This window comes from Gallinula chloropus (assembly GCF_964237585.1).
Source record: "Gallinula chloropus genome assembly, chromosome: 5".
Classification (NCBI taxonomy): Eukaryota; Metazoa; Chordata; class Aves; order Gruiformes; family Rallidae; genus Gallinula; species Gallinula chloropus.
Window position 1 is genome coordinate 77510806 of NC_140090.1, and position 19301 is coordinate 77530106.

At 45.7% G+C, this 19301-nt stretch overlaps 2 protein-coding genes across 4 annotated transcripts; both read left to right on the forward strand.

Moving 5' to 3' along the window:
* Positions 1 to 1834: 1834 nt before the first annotated feature.
* Positions 1835 to 3347, forward strand: HMX2 (H6 family homeobox 2; the record flags this gene model as incomplete). The annotated part of the gene is made up of 2 exons (XM_084264342.1): positions 1835 to 2111; positions 2800 to 3347. 2 exons carry the CDS (start codon positions 1835 to 1837, stop codon positions 3345 to 3347), a joined length of 825 nt encoding a protein of 274 aa, XP_084120468.1.
* Positions 3348 to 5108: 1761 nt separating this feature from the next.
* Positions 5109 to 18751, forward strand: BUB3 (BUB3 mitotic checkpoint protein; the record flags this gene model as incomplete). 3 transcript variants are annotated; one of them, XM_084265287.1, is made up of 9 exons in its annotated part: positions 5109 to 5184; positions 5515 to 5676; positions 7496 to 7690; positions 8805 to 8874; positions 10252 to 10403; positions 13552 to 13710; positions 14992 to 15169; positions 15481 to 15697; positions 17757 to 18751. In XM_084265287.1, the coding sequence occupies exons 2-9, from the start codon at positions 5668 to 5670 to the stop codon at positions 17764 to 17766; spliced, it is 990 nt and encodes a 329-aa protein (XP_084121413.1). In that variant the 5' UTR covers positions 5109 to 5184; positions 5515 to 5667. The 3 variants fall into 3 exon arrangements, with proteins under 3 accessions (XP_084121413.1, XP_084121412.1, XP_084121414.1); XM_084265286.1 differs by having other exon boundaries at positions 5112 to 5144; XM_084265288.1 differs by lacking the exon at positions 17757 to 18751 and having other exon boundaries at positions 5112 to 5144; positions 15481 to 15701.
* Between the last annotated feature and the right edge of the window lie 550 nt (positions 18752 to 19301).

Sequence of the window (19301 nt, forward strand, 5' to 3'; positions counted from 1 at the left end):
GGGGAGGTAAGTTTCTGGCGAGAGGGAACGACCGCACCGAGGGGAGGAATCAACAGCCGGAGCCGGGCCGCCTCCGCCGGTGGGGACCCCCACGCCGCTCGGGCAACCGGGGGTTAAAAACCCGGTACCGGAGCCCCTGCCAAGGCCAAGGGTATTGCACCTGGACACGAATGAGATCAAACCCACCGGGATTTCCGAGCTGGAGCAGCGCTTGCCACTCCGCCGGATGCCTCCCCAGCAGTACCCGGGGGCTGCAGCAGCCCCCCAAACGTTGTTGAAAGGAGCTGACCCGCGGGATGCGGGGCGCCGGCCCAACCGGCCGCAAAAAACTCGCCTGCATCTTCATTAATCAACGATATTTCCAGGAGTGGCTGGGATGCAGCCGCCGGCGCCCGGCCGGGGCTGGCTGCCGGCTCGGGGGCAGCCCCCGCCCACGGACACGCGTGGTCCCAGCGGGGGCGAGGGCCAAGGGGGGGGGGCACATCCCTTTAGAGTGGAGGCTGAGGGGAAGTGGAGGCGGAGCGGGTGGGCTGCTCTGCCCCGGGGCAAGAGGAGCGTGGGGCGGGGGTCGTGTGGCACCCAGGGCTGGTGCCGTCCACATCGGCTCCGTTACCGGGGCTCCTCTCTGCGATTTCCTGGGGGAAGGAGGGGAAAGCACAGGCCGGTCTCACGCCGGGGGAGAAGGGAGACCCCAGCCCACCGCCCCATGCAGCCGTCGGGGCTCAACCTCCGCCCCGAATCTCCGGGGCAGGCCCGGGGGAAGGGTGACCCAGGCCCAGGCAATCGAATGGCCGAGACTCAGCTCCGTCTTCTCCGGGGAAAGTGAGGCACCTCGGTGAGGTCCCTGCCCTCGGCTCCTCGCCGCCCACTCCCCGTTCCCTTGGGGGGCCGGCGCGACACAGCGGCTGCCGCCCGGGCCACAGGCTGTCCCTTGTCCCTCCCAAGGGCAGGTGGCGGGGAAAGAGCTGCGATCGCAGTGATTTATTCCTCCCGAGGCGAAGAGCCCCTGACTCCTGACAAAGTTTATTCGGAAACGCAAGAGGATGCCCCCTCCCTCCCTGCTACCCCCCCCTCCCCAGGCTTGCAGACCCTGAGAAGGAAAGGCAGGAGGTTTGGTGAGACGTTCGTTACCGGCTGCGGCGCAGCGCAGAACCCTGATTTGTCAAAGGCGACTTTTCCCGACGCCGCCGAGCAGGCAGCACACCGTAACAGCCTTTCCCCCCCCCCCCCCCCCCCCCTCTCTAATGAGCAGAAGGGTAAAGATCCCCGGATATGCACAAGACGTGTATCCCAACACCCACCCCCTCACCCCCTCCCCGGCCGGCATAAGACATTCAGCCCACGTCCCTCTCACCCACTCGAGGTGCTGGGCGAGGAGGGATGGCGGGCGCTCAGCATCCCTCCCCCGGGGGCGCGGGGTCAGAGTAGCCCCCCGGAGCCCCGGGGATAGCGGTGAGGACCCCTCGGAGGGATCCTCCCCGTCCCCGGTGCTTGCCGGTCGTGGACCCCCGCCCTTCCCGCCCTCCCCGGACCCCGCGGGTTTCCAAACTTTCCGTGGCCGCCGCCGCCGTGATTGGCGCGGCGGAGGCCACCTCCATGCAAATGAAGCCCCGCCGCCCGCCGCCCGCAGATCAATAGGGACGCGGGGGAAGGAGCATGCAGTCCGCCTGGGCAGGCGCGGGGAGAGCCGGCAGCGGCACGCCGAAAACACCCCCCAAAACAAACCCCCCGCTGCCTCCCCGCAGGCTTCCGACTCCCCCCTCCCGCACGCCCCGAGCCCCCCGAGCCCCTCTAAAGCGAGAGCTTCCCTTCTCCGCTTTCTTATGAACCCAGGATGAGCAGCAAAGAAGACCCGAGCAAGTGCTGTCCGGCGGCTGCTCCCATCTCCAGTTTCACCATCCAGTCCATCCTGGGCAGCGGCAGCACCGACCCCCCCCGGGAGGCCGGCGGCAGAGCGGCCGCCTGGCCCGCCCGCGCCCGGACCCTCTCTCTCTCCTCGGAGGACGAGGAGCCGGAGGAGAGCTGGAAGCACCGCGGCTGCTTCTGCCCCGAGGCGCACGGCCCCGCCGAGGCGTGCCACAAGCACCAGCCCCTTAGCTTCACCTGTCTCGGTGAGTACCGGGACGGAATGGGGTGAGACGGGGCGGACGGGGCCCGCCGGGCGCCGGGAAGGGCCACGGAGGGCCCGGCCCCCCCGGGGAGGGGGTGTCATGTCGTACCCTCCCTGCTTTCGGGGCAGAACGAATTTGCGCCGTCCGTGGCTGACGCGGGGAGGAAGAAACTCCGTTAAAAACAGGGTGAATTTTCTTTTTTCGTTTCCACACCACCCGGGGTCGATTTGCCCGAAGGGGCGCGGCGCGATGGATAACGCTCGTTCTCTTAGATCCTGCTTAAATTCCAGCGTTCGGGCAGGGGGGGGAAGGAAGATGTTTCTCTCTCTTAGCCTTAATTCTGACTAAACGGTGTGTGAAATGCAATGCTCTAAAGTAAAATCTCTTGGATGGCGTCGGACGGGAAAGCACCCTGAGCCTGGTGATCAGCTGCCTTCACCGAGGCACGCACGGCCACCTGTCCGTCCGTCCGTCCGTCTGTCCATGTGATGGAAGGACAAGGGTAGCTCAGGAGGGAATGGCTTTCCCCGGCGTCGGTTGTGGTTTCCACCGGGAGCGAAGGTGGCGGGTGCCTGCCCGGGGGCCCGTCTGGGTGATTTTCCCTCAGCCGGGGCGGCGGGGGCGCTCGGCCGTCGGGGGTTGACGGTACCGGCCACCGTGCGACCCCCACGCTGTCGCTCTGTTGCAGGCAGCGCCAAGGGGAGCGGAGCGGCGGCGGCGGGCAGCGGGGAGCGGGGGTCCTTCCTCTCGCCCCCCCAGCAGGACTGTAAGGAGGAGAAGGAGAAGACCCTGGGACCCGCCTCTCCTTCCTGCGGGGACCGGCAGCGCGACGGCGGGGACCGGCAGGCCGGCGCCGCCAAGAAGAAGACGCGCACGGTGTTCAGCCGCAGCCAGGTCTATCAGCTGGAGTCCACCTTCGACATGAAGCGCTACCTGAGCAGCTCGGAGAGGGCCTGCCTGGCCTCCAGCCTGCAGCTCACCGAGACCCAGGTGAAGACCTGGTTCCAGAACCGCAGGAACAAGTGGAAACGGCAGCTCTCGGCCGAGCTGGAGGCGGCCAACATGGCCCACGCCTCGGCGCAGACTCTGGTGGGGATGCCGCTGGTGTTCAGAGACAATTCCCTCCTCCGAGTGCCAGTGCCCCGGTCCATCGCCTTCCCCGCCCCTCTCTACTACCCCGGCAGCAATCTCTCGGCCTTACCGCTCTACAACCTCTACAACAAGATCGACTACTGAGCCGCCGCACTCTTCTCGTCGGGGCCGCCCCGTCGGGGCCGGGAATCGGGGCCGGAGATGCCGCGGGGGGGGCTCCGTGCGGGGTCTCGGCCCGGCCCGCATCCTCGGTGGGGACAGAGGAACGAAACTGATGGGAGGGACGGGCAAACGGAGAGCCGGGGGCGCTGGGGACAACCCCCCCCGCCCCCTCGCCCGCCCTTTCCCGCTATCCTGCCACTTGAAAAAGAAAAAAAAAAAATTACTTAAAAAAAGCGCGTTATTTCAGATCTGTAAATATTTTTAAAGAAAGAAAGGGAGGGGGGGAAAAAAGAAATAAAACGTTTTAAGCCTCGTTTGTAAATTTGCCAGCTCGATCGCGTGTGCCCGCCCCGCCAGCCCTGCCCGCCCGGAGATGTGCCCCGGCACCGGGGGGTGCCCCGCTGCGGGAAGGGTCCGCCACGATGTACGGGAGAGCGAAAACGACGTGTAAGGGCGTAACGACGATCTTCTTTTTATCTTTTTATTTTTCCCCCTGCCTCCCGCTCGTTATCTCGTTCCCCGCTGCAGGGAACCCCGGGCGGGCCTGCCCGTGCCCCCAGCCCCCGGGGGGACCGGCTGGGGGTGTTGGTTCTCCTGCGCTTTGTCTGGAAGACGAAGAACCGTTCTCCAACGTTCCGGATCGGTTTTGGAAACGGGTCCCGGTTTTTTTTTGTGCGGGTTACGGATATCTTGCTGAAAGCCGCGGTGGTGGGGCGGAGGGGCTGGCAGCTGCCGGGGACTGACCCCTGGGGCTCTGCCTCTCCCTGCCCCGGGGCAGCCAGGGTTGCTTCTCCATCCACGGAGGATGGAGTCAATCGTTTACACACACACACACAAGAGCAGATCCCGCAGCGGGTGGGATTTAAACCGGCTGCGGTACCGAGCGCGGGGGATATTTCCAGCAGCGGTAACGGGGGGGGGGGGGGGGTGGGTGGGGAGCGAGGGAGGAAAAATAAGGAGAGAAATATGAGATAGGGACCCTGCTTTGGCAGGGGGGTTGGACCCGATGATCTCTTGAGGTCCCTTCCAACCCCTAAGATTCTGTGATTCTGTGATTCTGTGAAATAAAAGATCCGAAGGGATCCACGAGGTGATTTCCCTGACACACGGGGCAGCTCTCCCAGAGCTTCACAGCCGAACGCCTCGGGCGGCTGCCCCCGGGCAGGGCCGGGTCCGCTCAGCCCCGCCGCCGGCGGGGGACACCGGGGCAGGTGAGCAGCGGCATCCCGCTGCCGCCGCTCCGCTTTTTAGGCACCGTTTTTATGTTTAATAAGGGGGGAATAGTTGTTATTTCGGGTCTGCCCCTTATAACGCTGTCGCAGCCCGGCGGCGGCTGTCGCTGCCCCGCGGCGCGGGCCGGGCGTTACGGCGCGGCCGGGACCCCCAGGGGAAGCCGGACGGGCATGACCCGGCCACCCGCGGGCGGCGGGGGTCAGGCCGCCGCGGTCCCTCCCGAGGATCACCCGTGTGGATCCCCCAGGGACCGCGACACCGTCCCGGCCCGGGAGCCGCCGTGAGCAGCCGCTGATCATAACGGGAACGACGGGGAGAGGAGCCCGCCCGCCCGCCACAGACTCGGGCCCGGCGGACTACATGTCCCAGCATGCCTGGCGGCGGAGCGGCAACACGCCGGGAGCTGCGCGGCGCGCGGCACACGCCGGCCTACGCAGTTCCGCCCTTTCGAACCGGCCAATGGTGGCGCGGCGCGCGGTTGGGCGGGGCGAGCGGGAGCGCGGCGGCGGTTGACGGCAGGCCGGGGGTGCGGGCGGAGCGCTTGGGGTGAGGCCGGGCTCCCCGCCGGGGCCGGGCCGGGGCCTAGGTCTGGGCCTCTGCCCTTCGTGCGGGGTGGGGGGTGCGGAGGCCTGCGCGGGGCGGCCGGGCTTGCGTCGCGGCCGGGCTTGCGTCGCGGTGCCGCGCTGAGGCGGAACGGGCACTTGGGCCTGCGGGCGGCCTTCTCCAGCCCGGGCTGGCGGCCGCTTCCCCTCAGCGGCGCTGGGTGCCGAGGCCGCTCCCGCCGTCCCCCGCACTCCTGAGGCGCCCGGGCTTTCAGCCCGTTCCTTGATGGGACTGCGGGTGTCGGAGTCTCTCTGCTTTCAGACTCCCTCGCTTCTCGGGCCCTTCCCCTCACTCTCTTCCTTTCCCGCCGCAGCCGGCAGCATCTCCCACGTCTCGACGCGCTTTCTCCGGGGCCGTATTGCTGGAGCGACCGTGCCTCTGACGCCTCAGCGCTACCGGGACCCGCCGCTGCAGCAGGGAGAAGCCTTTTTTGCCTTGGAGTTGCGTGGAGCAGAACTCGTGCAAGATGAAAACGGTACTTTTAACGTCGTCTAAACAAAAGCCCAGGCTGGGCGTCCTACGCAGCCTGGTTTGATCTGGTTTTGATACTGTCTAGCCGAGTGATAAGAGCGTGCCGTGTTAAGGGGAGCTACAAAAGCGCCATTCTGTTACCCGCTCAGTAACAATGAGCGTTTGGGAATGAGGGAATTGGGCAGGTACACCCTGTAGTACAGACACCATTGCAGTTTCAGCAGCGTGCCTCTCCCTAATCATGTTCAGGAGTTATCTCTTTGGGGTGCTTGTCAGTTTCACCGGGGTTTTTGTTGCTTGAGGTGAGCGTTGCAAGGACCATTGTCTGGTAATCCTGGTTGTGTGGGAGCATTTTGGAAAATACACAGAGGAATTTGTGGTATTTTGTTGTTTTTTGGTAGCACATGTGAAAGTTAGGATGTCTTTAACTTCTGGTGTTATATCTATATTTTCTTCTGGATTCAAAATAATGTTGTGTGATTCTTCATGGTTTCTAATATAAGTAACTTCAATTCCCACAGTGCTGCTTGTTTATGGCTGTTGGGCTGATTAGTAACTGTTGTACCAGGCCCAAGGCAATTAGCACATCCAGCTTGATTCTTCTTGTTCTGAATTCCTTTAGGTTTTGTGTCTCTGCACGTGTGTCTGAAATACTCAGTGTGGCACACCTCACTGTTTAGAGCATGAGGAAGGTGCTGCTAAATTCTCTGTAGTGTTCATACAGAAATACATGTAGCAATTTTTAAAAGCATATATTGTCCCACTTTATCTGCTGCTTGTCTCTTGGTTAGGCTCAGAGGTCTAATCTTAACCTCTGCAGTTGTACATGCAAATTCAGGAGTGAGTGTTACAGAAAATCTAAGATATTTTATTATTCTCTTCATTTTACTATAAAGGAAATGTGCTGTTAATGTTTTCTGAAGGCTTAAAAAACGTTTTGGTGGTTTTCAGAGCATTTGCAAGGCCTGCAGTGTTTTTCTACCAGAAATTTGCTGGTCATAGCCTCTGCTCATCTTTGAATTTTTGTATATGCAGCTAATTTTATGAAGTGAGCATTACCCTCAGAGTCATTGATTTGTTGATCTTTTTCCCCCTTTTGTATATGCATTTCTATGTTTGCTCTATGTTTCACCCCACAAAGCATAACTTCCCTTTCTTACCTGATCCCCTTTAGTTCCTAAGAGGGGGAAAGAAATTTTAAAGATGTTTCATTGGAAATATTTAATGGCACTTATGGAAGTCTAAGGATTGGAAAGTTGCTGAGAGCCTAAAACTATTTAAAAGACCATCTAATTGCAATTCCTGGAAGTATAGGACAATCATACCAACTCAGGAACAAATAACACTTTTTGTTGGAGTTTTCAAGTCAGATTCCTTTCTGCCTACATGTGTGTTTTTAAAATGCATTCTCCATGCTCACAGCAATTTATAAATATTTACTTAAAATATTTATTTAAATAATATATTTCCCCTCTCCTCCTCCTCCCCTTGGTATGGTGGGGGAAAATAGATTTGAGAGTAACAATATCTAAGCTTACAGGTGATAAGGATAATTAAAAAAAAAAAGTTTGTGCATTTTATATTTAAATTTTAAAGGTTTCTATAGGGGGAGAAACTGACTGAGATTTGGGCCAGGGAGCAGCATCCTGAATTTTAGAAAGCTTGCCAGAAATCTGTTTGTTCTGAACTTGTGCTGTGTAAAAGCTAGTAAACTTTCCAGGTCTACCTTAAGCTGCTTTTGAGGTGGATCACTGTGCTCACTGGCTTGCTAGCCTTGTGGTCTTGTTTTTACTAAAATTGTATCTGTGTGTTATTTTCTGCAGATGACGGGATCAAACGAGTTCAAACTAAATCAAACTCCAGATGATGGTATTTCATCAGTGAAGTTTAGTCCAAATACATCTCAGTTTCTGCTTGTTTCATCCTGGGACACAACTGTCCGGCTCTATGATGTTCCTGCCAACACCATGAGGCTCAAATATCAACATTCAGGAGCTGTCCTTGACTGTGCTTTTTATGTAAGTGGTGGTTTTTTATAAACTAATATTTTATATAGTGCCCAAGGTATGTGAAAAATTGTCAGTTCCTGAAATTAAAGGGATAGTGACATGCTGCCTGAAATCTAAGTTAAAGAAAAAATAACTTCTGCTAATTATTCTTTTAATGAACTTTGTTCTAGTAATAAATATAGGTTTGTGTATAGGATTTATCTAATTTATATATGAACTGTACCTGTGAGGGGAGCAGGCATGCAAGTTACTTCTGGTAGAAGTGGTAGGAAGAAGTAATGTGAACTGGTTTGTGCTGTTTTTCCTGTGGTATGGTAAATTAGCTGCATGTTTCTTACAAAGAGTTGTAGCATATAACCAGGAATCATTATTCTCAATAAATGCCTGTAACCAATTAGCCTTTTTTAAACTTTTTTTGTACTGGGTTGTTCTGGAAACATGGCATTGTTTCTAGTGAGCCCTTTCCCAGATACTTGATTTCTGTATTTTTAAAGCACTGGTTTTGAAATATGCTTTGGAATGCTTTAAGTTTAGTGGTGCAGCTTTTTGTGCTTTGCCTTTTTTTTGATATAATATATTAAGTACAATGTTTCAATGAGCATTTTTTTTCATTGTGTTCTGACATGTCCTCCAGTGATCTGATTTTGATGTGTTACTGACTGTTCTGAGGGCTGATTTAAATTTTCAGGTCTGCTTGTGCTTTTTTCTCTGAACATTTTGTCACACAGTTAATGCTGTGGATCGACACGCGTTCTGAGATGGGATCTAACTTCTAAATTAGTTCTAGAAGGATTGCACTTCAGTTAGATGGAACTGGCTTAGGTTGGTGCAGTCATTTAAAAATAATACTGTGTGCCTTGGTGTGAACAGAAATGGTCCTGCTTTGGTATATATACTACCTTTTTAAGGTTTCTTTTAGCTTTATTTTTAAATTGGAAAAAAAATAGCATAAAGGGCTTAAATTTTGTAAAGCTTCTGGCATCTGCCTGTTTAGATTTGGTACAGATCTTAACCCTTGTGTCTTAATTCCCATCTTCTCAAAATTCAGTGTGCTTGGGGGTTTACATGCTTGGCAGCCAGGGAAATTAAAGCATGTCATAAGATGAAATTTTGTGCTTTATAGGATCCTACCCATGCCTGGAGTGGAGGATTAGATCAGCAATTGAAAATGCATGATTTAAACACGGACCAAGGTAAGCAGATTGGAATCTGTCAGTGATTTCAACAGTTGGCCTAAGCTTCAGATTTATAATCTTACAGGAACAGAATAGGTTTCAAGTTTTTTAGAAGGGGGATGTTTAAGTTGTAGCTGTTAAACCTCTGTTGATTTGTCAGTGTTAGTGATCAGCCGTTTCCTTTGCTGTGCAGCCCTTTCTCGTCACTGAGACACAGAACAATGAAGTATTCCTTACTGTGTAATTGAAGATTGTGCTATAAGACCTTTAACAGAAGGAGTAAATTTGTTGCTGCCAAACATGAGGGCCTAAACCTTTCCTTTTATGAATATTCATTTGTGTTTGGTTTTTTTTAAATTTAGTTACTGCAAAGTGAAAAAGGAAGGACAGGAAATAGCGGTATGCTTGTCACACTGACAATTTCAGGTTCACATCATATGTACCTTTACCTAGCAGAATGAATAGTGGCCCTACTAAGTACCACCTGAAAGACTGAAAACATTTGACAGTTTGCAGGAAAGTTTTGGTGGATGTTTGTTGCAGGATGCCTTGAATTGGATTTCTGATGATAATCATTCTCTGCCACAGGCTACTCAGTCTCAATTAGGGGGAATTAGCTAAGCTGAACTGAAACTGAGCATGTTCTTTTCCAGAGGTTTGTGGTTTAGACATATTTACTGTGGTCTTTCACACTTGTGGTGGAATGTATGTAAAGCTTTTGCTTTGTCAAACATCAGGGGCTTATACAATGTTTTTTCCTAACAAAATACTGCTCAAAAGTAACGTGTTCTGGTGCCTTATTGGTGCAAAACATGGAACCAGTTTGTCTTCAGTTTTGTGTGTTTAAATGTGTGTTAGAGGAAAGTGAATCTTAGCCTTAGACAGATTGGATCACCAGAACCAACCAAGAGGCTGGGCTTGACAAACTTGTGTGCGTAGTAATGCTGTGAAAAAGGCCAAATAGTTCTGTTGTAGATGATTCTTCCAGAAGTGTTTATGTTAATACTTCTATTAATATGCAATATTAATCCATTATTTTTCTGTAATAATACATGCAGGCTTTCTGTACTAGTGGTCTGCACCACAGATGGTGATACCATTTAATAATGAACATGTATTTATACGTCAGGAGACATCTGTCTAAAATTCTTGTTTTCATAATTTCAGGAGATGAAAGTTTAAATTTAATACTCCTGATATTTGCAAAAGTTACATTTGTGAAGACTGAACTATCCTTAAAAGGACTCCTAGTGTACCAGTACACCTGTGGGAATGTCAGAAATTAATGTGTTCATACTGCAGTAGTGGGTCCCATTTTTATTTAAATTCTTTATTCAACACGTTCTGGCTGTTTGTAGAGCCAGTAAATTTATAATATATTGTATTTCCTTACAGAAAACCTTGTTGGTGCCCATGATGCTCCTATCAGATGTGTTGAGTATTGCCCAGAAGTGAACGTCATGGTGACTGGAAGCTGGGATCAGACAGTTAAACTGTGGGATCCCAGAACTCCTTGTAATGCAGGAACCTTCTCTCAGCCTGAAAAGGTAGGTATGTGCTGGATGCTGTTAAATAATACATCCAGGGACTGGTTACACATCACCACAGAGGACACTGCCCTGAACTGAACTGCATTTGAAAAGTTTCCTTTAAGGGCTTTTAGGCTGTGAAAATACACTGATACTCAGAACATCTTGTTGATTTTTAGGTGAAACCTTTGAGTTTTCGTCAGTAGGAGAGAGTAACTTAGTTCTTCACCTGTGATAGACTGAATTATTATCACTTAAAGCAAAGTTGAGGTGGGAAAACCTAACAAAAACAGCATAGCAAATTGAAACAATCCTTAATAATCCTTGGTTTAATTGTAATTTGCAGTTTTCTTAAACATTAAGTCTTTTAGATGTATTCAGATCCTGGCAGTCATGAGGTCCGATGGTTTTCAAATGTGAATAGAGATATAACAGGAGGCAAATTATGTTGCAGGAAAGAATATTTTCTGGTTTTCACTTGTATTAAAAGGTTGATCAGCATTGCTTGTGTTGTAATTTACTTCTTGTACTGAACAGACGTTCTAATCCTTATACTAAAATCCTCTGAGCTCATGAGAGACCAAGGGAAATAAGGTAGAGTGTAACATCTTAAGCTTTTTCTAGTGGCTATGTGGTGTGTTAATCTTTATATTGCTTACAATGGTGTCGTTGAAAGAATTGCAGAACAATAATTCCTGGGTTTTTTCATAGACTCCTAAACACAGGCTGGATTGCTGGGTAATTTTAGATATGAATATTTTTTTGCCTCTGCCTTTTTAAAATTTCATTTACCTCTGTCACATCATATTGTCAAGTCATAATTATGAGCCATCATTATGTTCCCTATTGCATCTAAATAGCTTTTACTTTTGCCACGACACAGCTGAATCTACTTCTGGCAAGACCTTTGTGCAGAATAAAGTAATTGCATTATTTCTAGTTTTGATTTATAGTTGTATGTAGCATGTAAAGAACTGTGATAAATTGCTGACAGAATATCATATAATGGACAGCCATAGTGAATCAAGCTGCTTATTGGTTCAGCAAGGTTCATTATGTCATTTTTTTAATACTGCCTTTGATAAATGTGTACACCTACTCAACTGCATGACAATGGTTTCATTTGATTTATGATTGTGTGGTGTAGAAAGAATACTTACTATACAGGTGTGACATCAGTTTGTAAAGAAGATTTAAGATATTTAATGTTCTTGATGCCTTTCTTTCCATACATGTATACAAACATGTTTTCTGTAATGTTTAGTATTTATCAGCTATATGTAAATGACAAGGGGAAACATGAAAAACTGCTTTATTAAAAGTGAGTGACTGAAGTTTTGCCCTTCTATGTAAGTGGGATTTGTAATTTGGCATCCTCAGAAATTTTAGGCATCTCCTGTGTGAACATTTAAAGTGTTTTCTATCTTAAGGCTTCGGTTTTAAGAGGAAAGTTCAATAATCACATTTTAGAACAAGAATGCTTGCTGAATGAATGTGGATTGGTTAAAGGAAGTTTTTTTTATATAAGTGTGTGTGCATATATATATATGTAGGTAGCTGGATTCCAACCTGCTTGTCTACCAACAGCTCATTTGATAGTACAGAGCTTTTAACTGAACCATTTTTCTTTTTTTCTTTAACATATTTCCAGATTAGCCACATCAAAAGTGTGTGTATATACACACACACACCTGTTGGCTTATTTTTTATTAGAAATTATTTTTTTAAAACACAATTTCTCCAGAAATATTTATATCAAATAAAAAGATGTTTTGTCTAACACTTCAGTGCAGTCTTATCAGAACCCAGTAGCTTTACTGGGCTTTGTTAGAGAACCAGACAGTGAAACTAGGTGCTTTAGTGAAACTGTACAGACACGTGCCAAAAGTAAACTGAATCCTCCTGGCAGGAGCCTGGACCTCTTACACATGTGATTCCTTATTCTGAGGTATACACAATATCTGTTTCCTATGTATTTAGCTGCATTAGGTCACTTTTGAAACAGCTCATTCTTAGTTTGCTCTCATGACAGCTCAGTGACAGGACAGCTATAGGTAGCTGGATTCCATCCTGCTTGTGTATCAACAGCTCATTTGATAGCACAGAGCTTTTGACTGAACCATTTTTTCTATTTTTCTTTAACATACTTCCAGATTAACTACATCACAAGTAACAGCTGGAAACAAAATGATTTATATGCTGAACATTTTCATGAGAAATCTGCTAAACAAAAATTAGAACCTGTGACCCAATTTTTGGGATAGAGTTGAAATTCTAAGCAGCAGTCCTTTTAAATGACGTCCAGCATAGTGCTTGCTTCAGTTTCACTTAGTTTTATTAAATTATACAAAGTACTAGGGCTTTTTAATGATTTCTTGGCAATTTATTTCTCTTTATGAGTGTGAAGCTTAACTTGAAGTATTCTGTTTAAAAAGAAAAAAACCCATGATTACCAGATGAAGGAAAACAGAGAAGAAAATGTGTGATAATGTGGTATTGTAGGATTAAACTGCAGGATCATGAGTTGATAGTGGGGAATGCAAGTTGTCCCTGCCAAGCAGAGATGAATTTCAATGTCCATGCCTTCATTTCTCCTCCCCCATTACTTTGTGTCTGTTTTCCTCTCGCTTTGAAATATCCAATCAAATTAATGCTTGAATTTTATTTTTTCTTCTTTTGCTGGGATTACTTTATTATTTAAATGCTACACAGGTACAGAAAGACTTATGTATTAGTTGAAAAGAGAAATCAGCATTATTCAAACGTCCTCAAAAATTATCTCGTGGAAGACTAGATGTCACTGAGATCTGGAGACCTGGGAACTGAACAGATGTGCTTGAAACTTAGAATTGCACAAGTACATATGCACAATAAGCGGGGTTTTAAAATTGTTTTTTCTAAATTTATTATAATATGGTGCTGTTTTGAGCTTGATTTTTTTTCAGCTATGTGCTAGGGTACAGAATTAAGAGTGAGATTTTGAAATGCTTCACCAGTGTCTTATCACTAACCAGCTGCACGCTACTGCTGTAGCGTGAAGAAATCACCATAGACTCTATTGCAGATGTCACCTCTCCTGTTGCTTTGTGTTACTGATGTTTTATTCTGTACATATCTAGGCTAAGAAGTGTTAAATACTGTGCTTTTTTTTTTTTTCCTTTGAAAGGTTTACACACTGTCTGTGTCTGGAGATCGGCTGATTGTGGGGACGGCAGGTCGGAGAGTGCTGGTGTGGGACCTGCGGAACATGGGTTATGTTCAGCAGCGAAGAGAATCCAGCCTGAAGTACCAGACCCGCTGCATCAGGGCATTTCCCAATAAACAGGTATTGGAGACATGTCACTAATTATATTTCTGCTGGATGTTCTTTAGGGGAAAAAAAAAAAAAAAAGGTGGGTTATTTGTCAAGTTTTTGCATCTTTCTCCCACTTTAAAAAAAAAAAAAATTCTGGTCTTCCAAGTTTTGTAATCAAACCCTGGCAGAGGGGGGAAAAAGGTGTCCCAGGTTAACCCTTTTTAACTGTGTATCTTAGAAAAGTTTGCCACTGGCTTACCAGCATGTTGTGTTTTCATTTTATTCTCAGTTTTGTCTCATTTTTTAAAATAACCTATTTAATACATCACAATACTGACATAATTAAAACTGAAATAAAACAAGTTGCAGTAGAAGAGACAAAGATGCTTGGTGGCTGCTCTGCAGCCTTTATGGATTGTAGTCCTAGATTCAACAGGCTGTGCACAGGGCAGCATTAAAACTATATGAATGTCATTTATATACGTATGTATATAAATATTTTTAAACTAAGTCTGTCATGCACTCAGTAACCCATAATCTCTTATCTGGGGGAATTGTACAACTTAGCTGATCATACACTGTTAACCTACATGGAACAGCTATATTTGTGGCATTTCTGTTTTGTGAGCAAAACAAGAAGATTAGCTTTTTCTCACAAACTAATTTGTAAGAGAATTTTTGTGTGTACATACTGATAATACAGGAATTGGGAGACCTAGTTGCTTGTTCTTGAACTGGCATGAATGCTTTGTCCATTTTCCGTTACAGAAAACAAGCTGATCTTCCAGATTGCATTGTGTTATGGATTTTAAAGAACCTTGCTATTGCTAGATATCATTACAATCCTATTTCTGAAAAGACCTGTTAGGGGCTTAACTCAGAAGTTATAATAAAAGCATCTCGGGTTGCTCTAAGTCAGGACTGTAATTAACTGGATAAGTGGACACCACTTATAATCAAGTTTCACTGAAAATACTATTTCAGCTTGAGTGCTTAGTCGCTGCTATAGAGCTCTGGACTAATTTTAATGTAAAATAATTCTGAAACTAAATAGTTCTGTGAGTATCTCTTATTATTTGAGACGTTTAGGCACTGGGGAATAGGTGGGCAAATACAAGGGGTTGTTAACTTAACATTTTTTTCCCCTAATCAACTTGGTTTTGCATCTTCAGGGGAAATTAAAAGCTTCAGTGTCAGCTTAAAATAGTGGTTAAGACCATGTGAATCTCTCAGTTTTGTGGGTTTTTTCCCCCTCCTGCATTAAATATCTCTTAGAAGCTGAATTTATTTCTCCAAATTTTTTTTTGGCAGGGTTATGTTTTAAGTTCTATTGAAGGTCGTGTTGCAGTGGAATATTTAGATCCAAGTCCAGAAATCCAGAAGAAGAAATATGCATTCAAATGCCACCGTTTGAAGGAAAACAACATCGAGCAGATTTATCCAGTGAACGCTATTTCTTTCCATAATGTCCACAACACGTTTGCCACAGGTAGGGTAGCTGCTTAATTGTTTTGCATCAGCTACTTCAGTTTTTAATTTAAATGGCTCAACCTTTACTGCTTAAAGTATTTATATCTTATTTCTTGCAATGAGTGATGTTTAAATTATTTGATGCAGCGAGAGTTAATTGCTTTAACAGGGATTTTGGAAATAGTCTTTTCTAAACTCAGTATAGCCCTGTGTTTTTATTGACAAAGTAATTATAGGTAGTTTTCTCTTTTCCTTCTTGTGTGTGTGGGGTTTTCTTTCCCCCCATTCTCCCAACTATAATTCACCAAGCTTTTAAAAATGACTTTTCAGGAGGTTCCGATGGATTTGTAAACATCTGGGATCCATTTAACAAAAAGAGGCTGTGCCAGTTCCATCGGTATCCCACGAGCATCGCATCACTTGCCTTCAGCAACGATGGAACTACCCTTGCAATAGCTTCTTCATATATGTATGAAATGGATGACATTGAACATCCTGAAGATGGTATCTATATTCGCCAAGTGACAGATGCAGAAACAAAACCTAAGTGAGTATGCTTCACCTGTATTTGAGCCTTTCGGGGCATTCATCCCCAAGATTTATTAATTTTCCTAAATTCATGAATAGCATTATTGATGCCAGTAGATAGTGCAGCTTGACAGTAGGGTTGGTTTTGATTTTATCTTGTTCGCCCAAGCTTTCAATATCCGTAGGTTGATAGACGTCTGATGGATAAAATTGTGCCCAGTTGTTTAGTAGGAGAAGAATGTCAAACTCTTATCCTTTTTGAATAGGTGCTATTATATGAAGCTGTGGAGTTATTGCTAGCTCATTGCTTCAAGAATTAAGTGAAGAATTCAAGCATAATTTATTTGAGTAAATGCTACTGTGTTTGGATATTTAAAACTTAGAATTAATGAAATCTTTGCATGCTGAGTACACACACAGCTGTCAGAGCCAGGAGTGAATCCAGATACCGTTCTGGGAAGGTTGTGTAAAATCAAGGAAAAGCTTTCTCAGTTCCCTTGTATTGAGTTTGCTGCAGCCCTCTGATAACACACTTTTCTATCATTGTTGCTGTCAAAATGGGGCAACCTGATTGATGGAGGTAAAAGATTTCTGTTAAGCTCGCTTTGGCATGAATGTTACATAGAAAAATTGCTGTCACAGAGCAGAATTGCAGTACTCTTCATTATGCTGCACAGAAGCAGTTGGTTTTATCTTCAAATTCCTGTGCCTTGTCAGTGTTGGTTTTTTTTCTTCTAGTACTCAGACTGTCTTGCACTTAATTTGGTTGTCTCTGTTATTTCATAGTATTTAGTAGTTAAGTGGCTATGTAAATAGACACACGTTAGGACAGAAATCTTGAGTTTAAAACTTCCAAGACTTTCCTATGCCTCCTTGAAGTGACATGAATATTGCTTTGGAGCAGCCATTTTACCTCTCTGGAGATGTGAGGTGGAAGTTACAGAAAAATAACAGTTACAGTTACACTCTCTCTCTCACCTGGAGATGTTTATTTAAAAATAATTTGGATGCTTGCTGAAAAATAAACCCAGAACTATTTTAGGATTTTCTTCTGGTGCCTCCCCAAGGAAAAAAAACAAATTAAAAAAATCCCAAATGAGTGAAATAAATTCACTTTATTTTTAAAATTAGGTTGTGTGTGTTGCATACATTTGGGAGGGTAAAAAAAAAAAAAGGTGGTGATAAAATACTTGGTGCTGTTGGTCTTGTTATGGTGAGAGCTGCTTCCAGTTATTTTTGTTCAGTGCTAGTTATGGTTGCTAATTCTGTAGATGCTTCATTCTGCCGTATGAGGAGGTTAATCTACAATTAAACAATATTTCCTCTCAGCCCTCCATTATTTTCTGAAACAGATGGTTCATCATTTCCTGGGCTGTTAAACACAGCAAGGTTAAGGTTAGACTCTTGGGAATCAGCTAGTTTTGAATCTTATTAGGCTGTAGAAGGAAAACTAATAAGAATGCTCCTTAATATCATTTTGTGACTGTAAACAATTATTTATTAGCAAACAATTGATCCCAGAAGGGCAAATTGTTTGAGTCAGTAATGAGCTGAGAAAAGACAGAGCATATCTGTGTATTTGGAAAATAATTGTAACGTAATTGCAATGCATTTAGACAGGCATCTTTTTGGACCTGTTTCTATCTTTAAATGAATTTCTGAAAACATTAACGAGGTTTATATGTTCTTCTGACATTTACAAGTTGCTTGTGCCAACCTCAGGGCACTAAGAATGATGCCTATATTTTAATGTTACAGTAGTGTGAGTCATCTCTGGTTTATTCTAAAAATAAGTTACTTAGGACAGAAGACTAATAGTTGTTTTGTAGTGATCTTTTTACATATTAATTTGAATCACTTAACATTTCTGCATGATGCATTAAATGCATCAAGATGGTGCTGTAATATATAAAGAAAACTGGCAAGATCAGCTTTTTATCACTAAATTGTTATATATTGTATCTTGATACAAGGGACAGTGGGTTTTCTACACCTTTCTGCTTTTATAGAATGTTGAATGTTTTACCTGGTTGTGATTATTGTGAGTATTGCTGGCTGAAATAGTTTGTTTATTTCAGGTCTACTTAGAGATCTCCTCAGACTTCTGATGATACTTCTTCTCTACAAGAGGTGCCCACCTGCTCCTAACAAGCCTAAAGCTAAAACAGTAGAAGTGAGAAGAACAATCTTTGTACTGATGTTGTTTTTAACTAAGAAATACTTGTTTGTACATCCTAGTATGTCTTAATCTGTCGTTAGTGAAACTGTTTTCTTTATCTGCTCTCTGTTGCTACGTTAGTTCAGTGCAACTTTGCATATGCCTTTATAAAAACTTAACCACATTTTGTAGTATCTTACTATGAAAATATCTGGTGGTCTCACAGTTGTTCAATAAATGTTGGTAGTTTTTTTGGAAAACAAATACTTTGTGTAACGACCTTTACTGTTTGTGAAACAGATGTTAAGACCAAACCTTTAAGATGCAAGAGTTCTTGAGTTCTGGATCTTCCTGATGGAAAACTTCTGAGCCTTGTGTCTTTTGCCAAGGAAGTGAACTGGGAATTGTTTCATTACCCAGGGATGCTGGCTCTGCAGACAGTGTAAAAGCCTTAAGTTGTGTTTGATGGGCTTGTGTATCTCAGTGCCTGGATTGCTGCTGGGGAATTGTTAACTGTTCCTGGAGGAAAGAACTTGAATGTGTAGTACTGGGATGTGGATCTGACCTGGTAGGCCAGGATTTATTGAATAACACTAGTGGAAAGGTCGAAAGGAGGAGTTTCCCCAAAGTGGAAATGTCTTTCTGGCCACAAAAATCATTGAAGTGTGCTGTGTCTGAGTGTCTTGCTTGCCTTACTGCCAGCTGGTGAGGAGTCAAGTCTGTAATCAGAGGTTGTATGGGCCTCTTGAAGATTTTGAGGGGTGGGTGTGAGAAGATGTTTGAGTTTAGACAAGTTAAAATTTTCCTTATGTTTGGTGGGTTTTGTTTTTCTAAACAGGAATGTAGATCTGATCAAGAGACATCAAGATGCAAATCCATCTTCTGCTAAAATGGATACATTTGAATGTTGCACTTTCCCAACTGGTTTATGGAAATAAAGAGAAATGCTTTCTGATCAGTACCACCAGTAAAAGCTCTCTCATCCAGATCTGCAGAACAGAATGTCAGACTGCTCTCTGAATAGCAGCTTGTATCCGGGGCTTGGGAGTATTGAAATATTCACTTCATAGTGAAGAGTAAGGAGAAACAGAATAAAACTCCAAGGTTTATTGAAGGTGATTAAGGTGTGGGTATTTTGGAGCAGTGATTGGATTTACACTTTACTCCCAACCTCTGAGTTGTTATGGCCTGTGTAACCACTGGGAGTACTTTATTACATTTAAGAAAACCAACTTGCAGACATCAGAATAGGAAGTGATTGTTCCAAAGGAGGTCTTGATGGAGAGGGGCTCTGTGTGTGCAGAAAGCTAGCACACCTGAACTGCTACCAGACAGAGACAATGAGTTGTATGTGGAATACATGAGCTAGACATGGTTTCTTCATAATACAGCCTGGTTTTGATAGGTTCAGGGAAAAAATTAGATAATTCATGTTTAATTCAGGAAGATATTACTATCCAGCCTC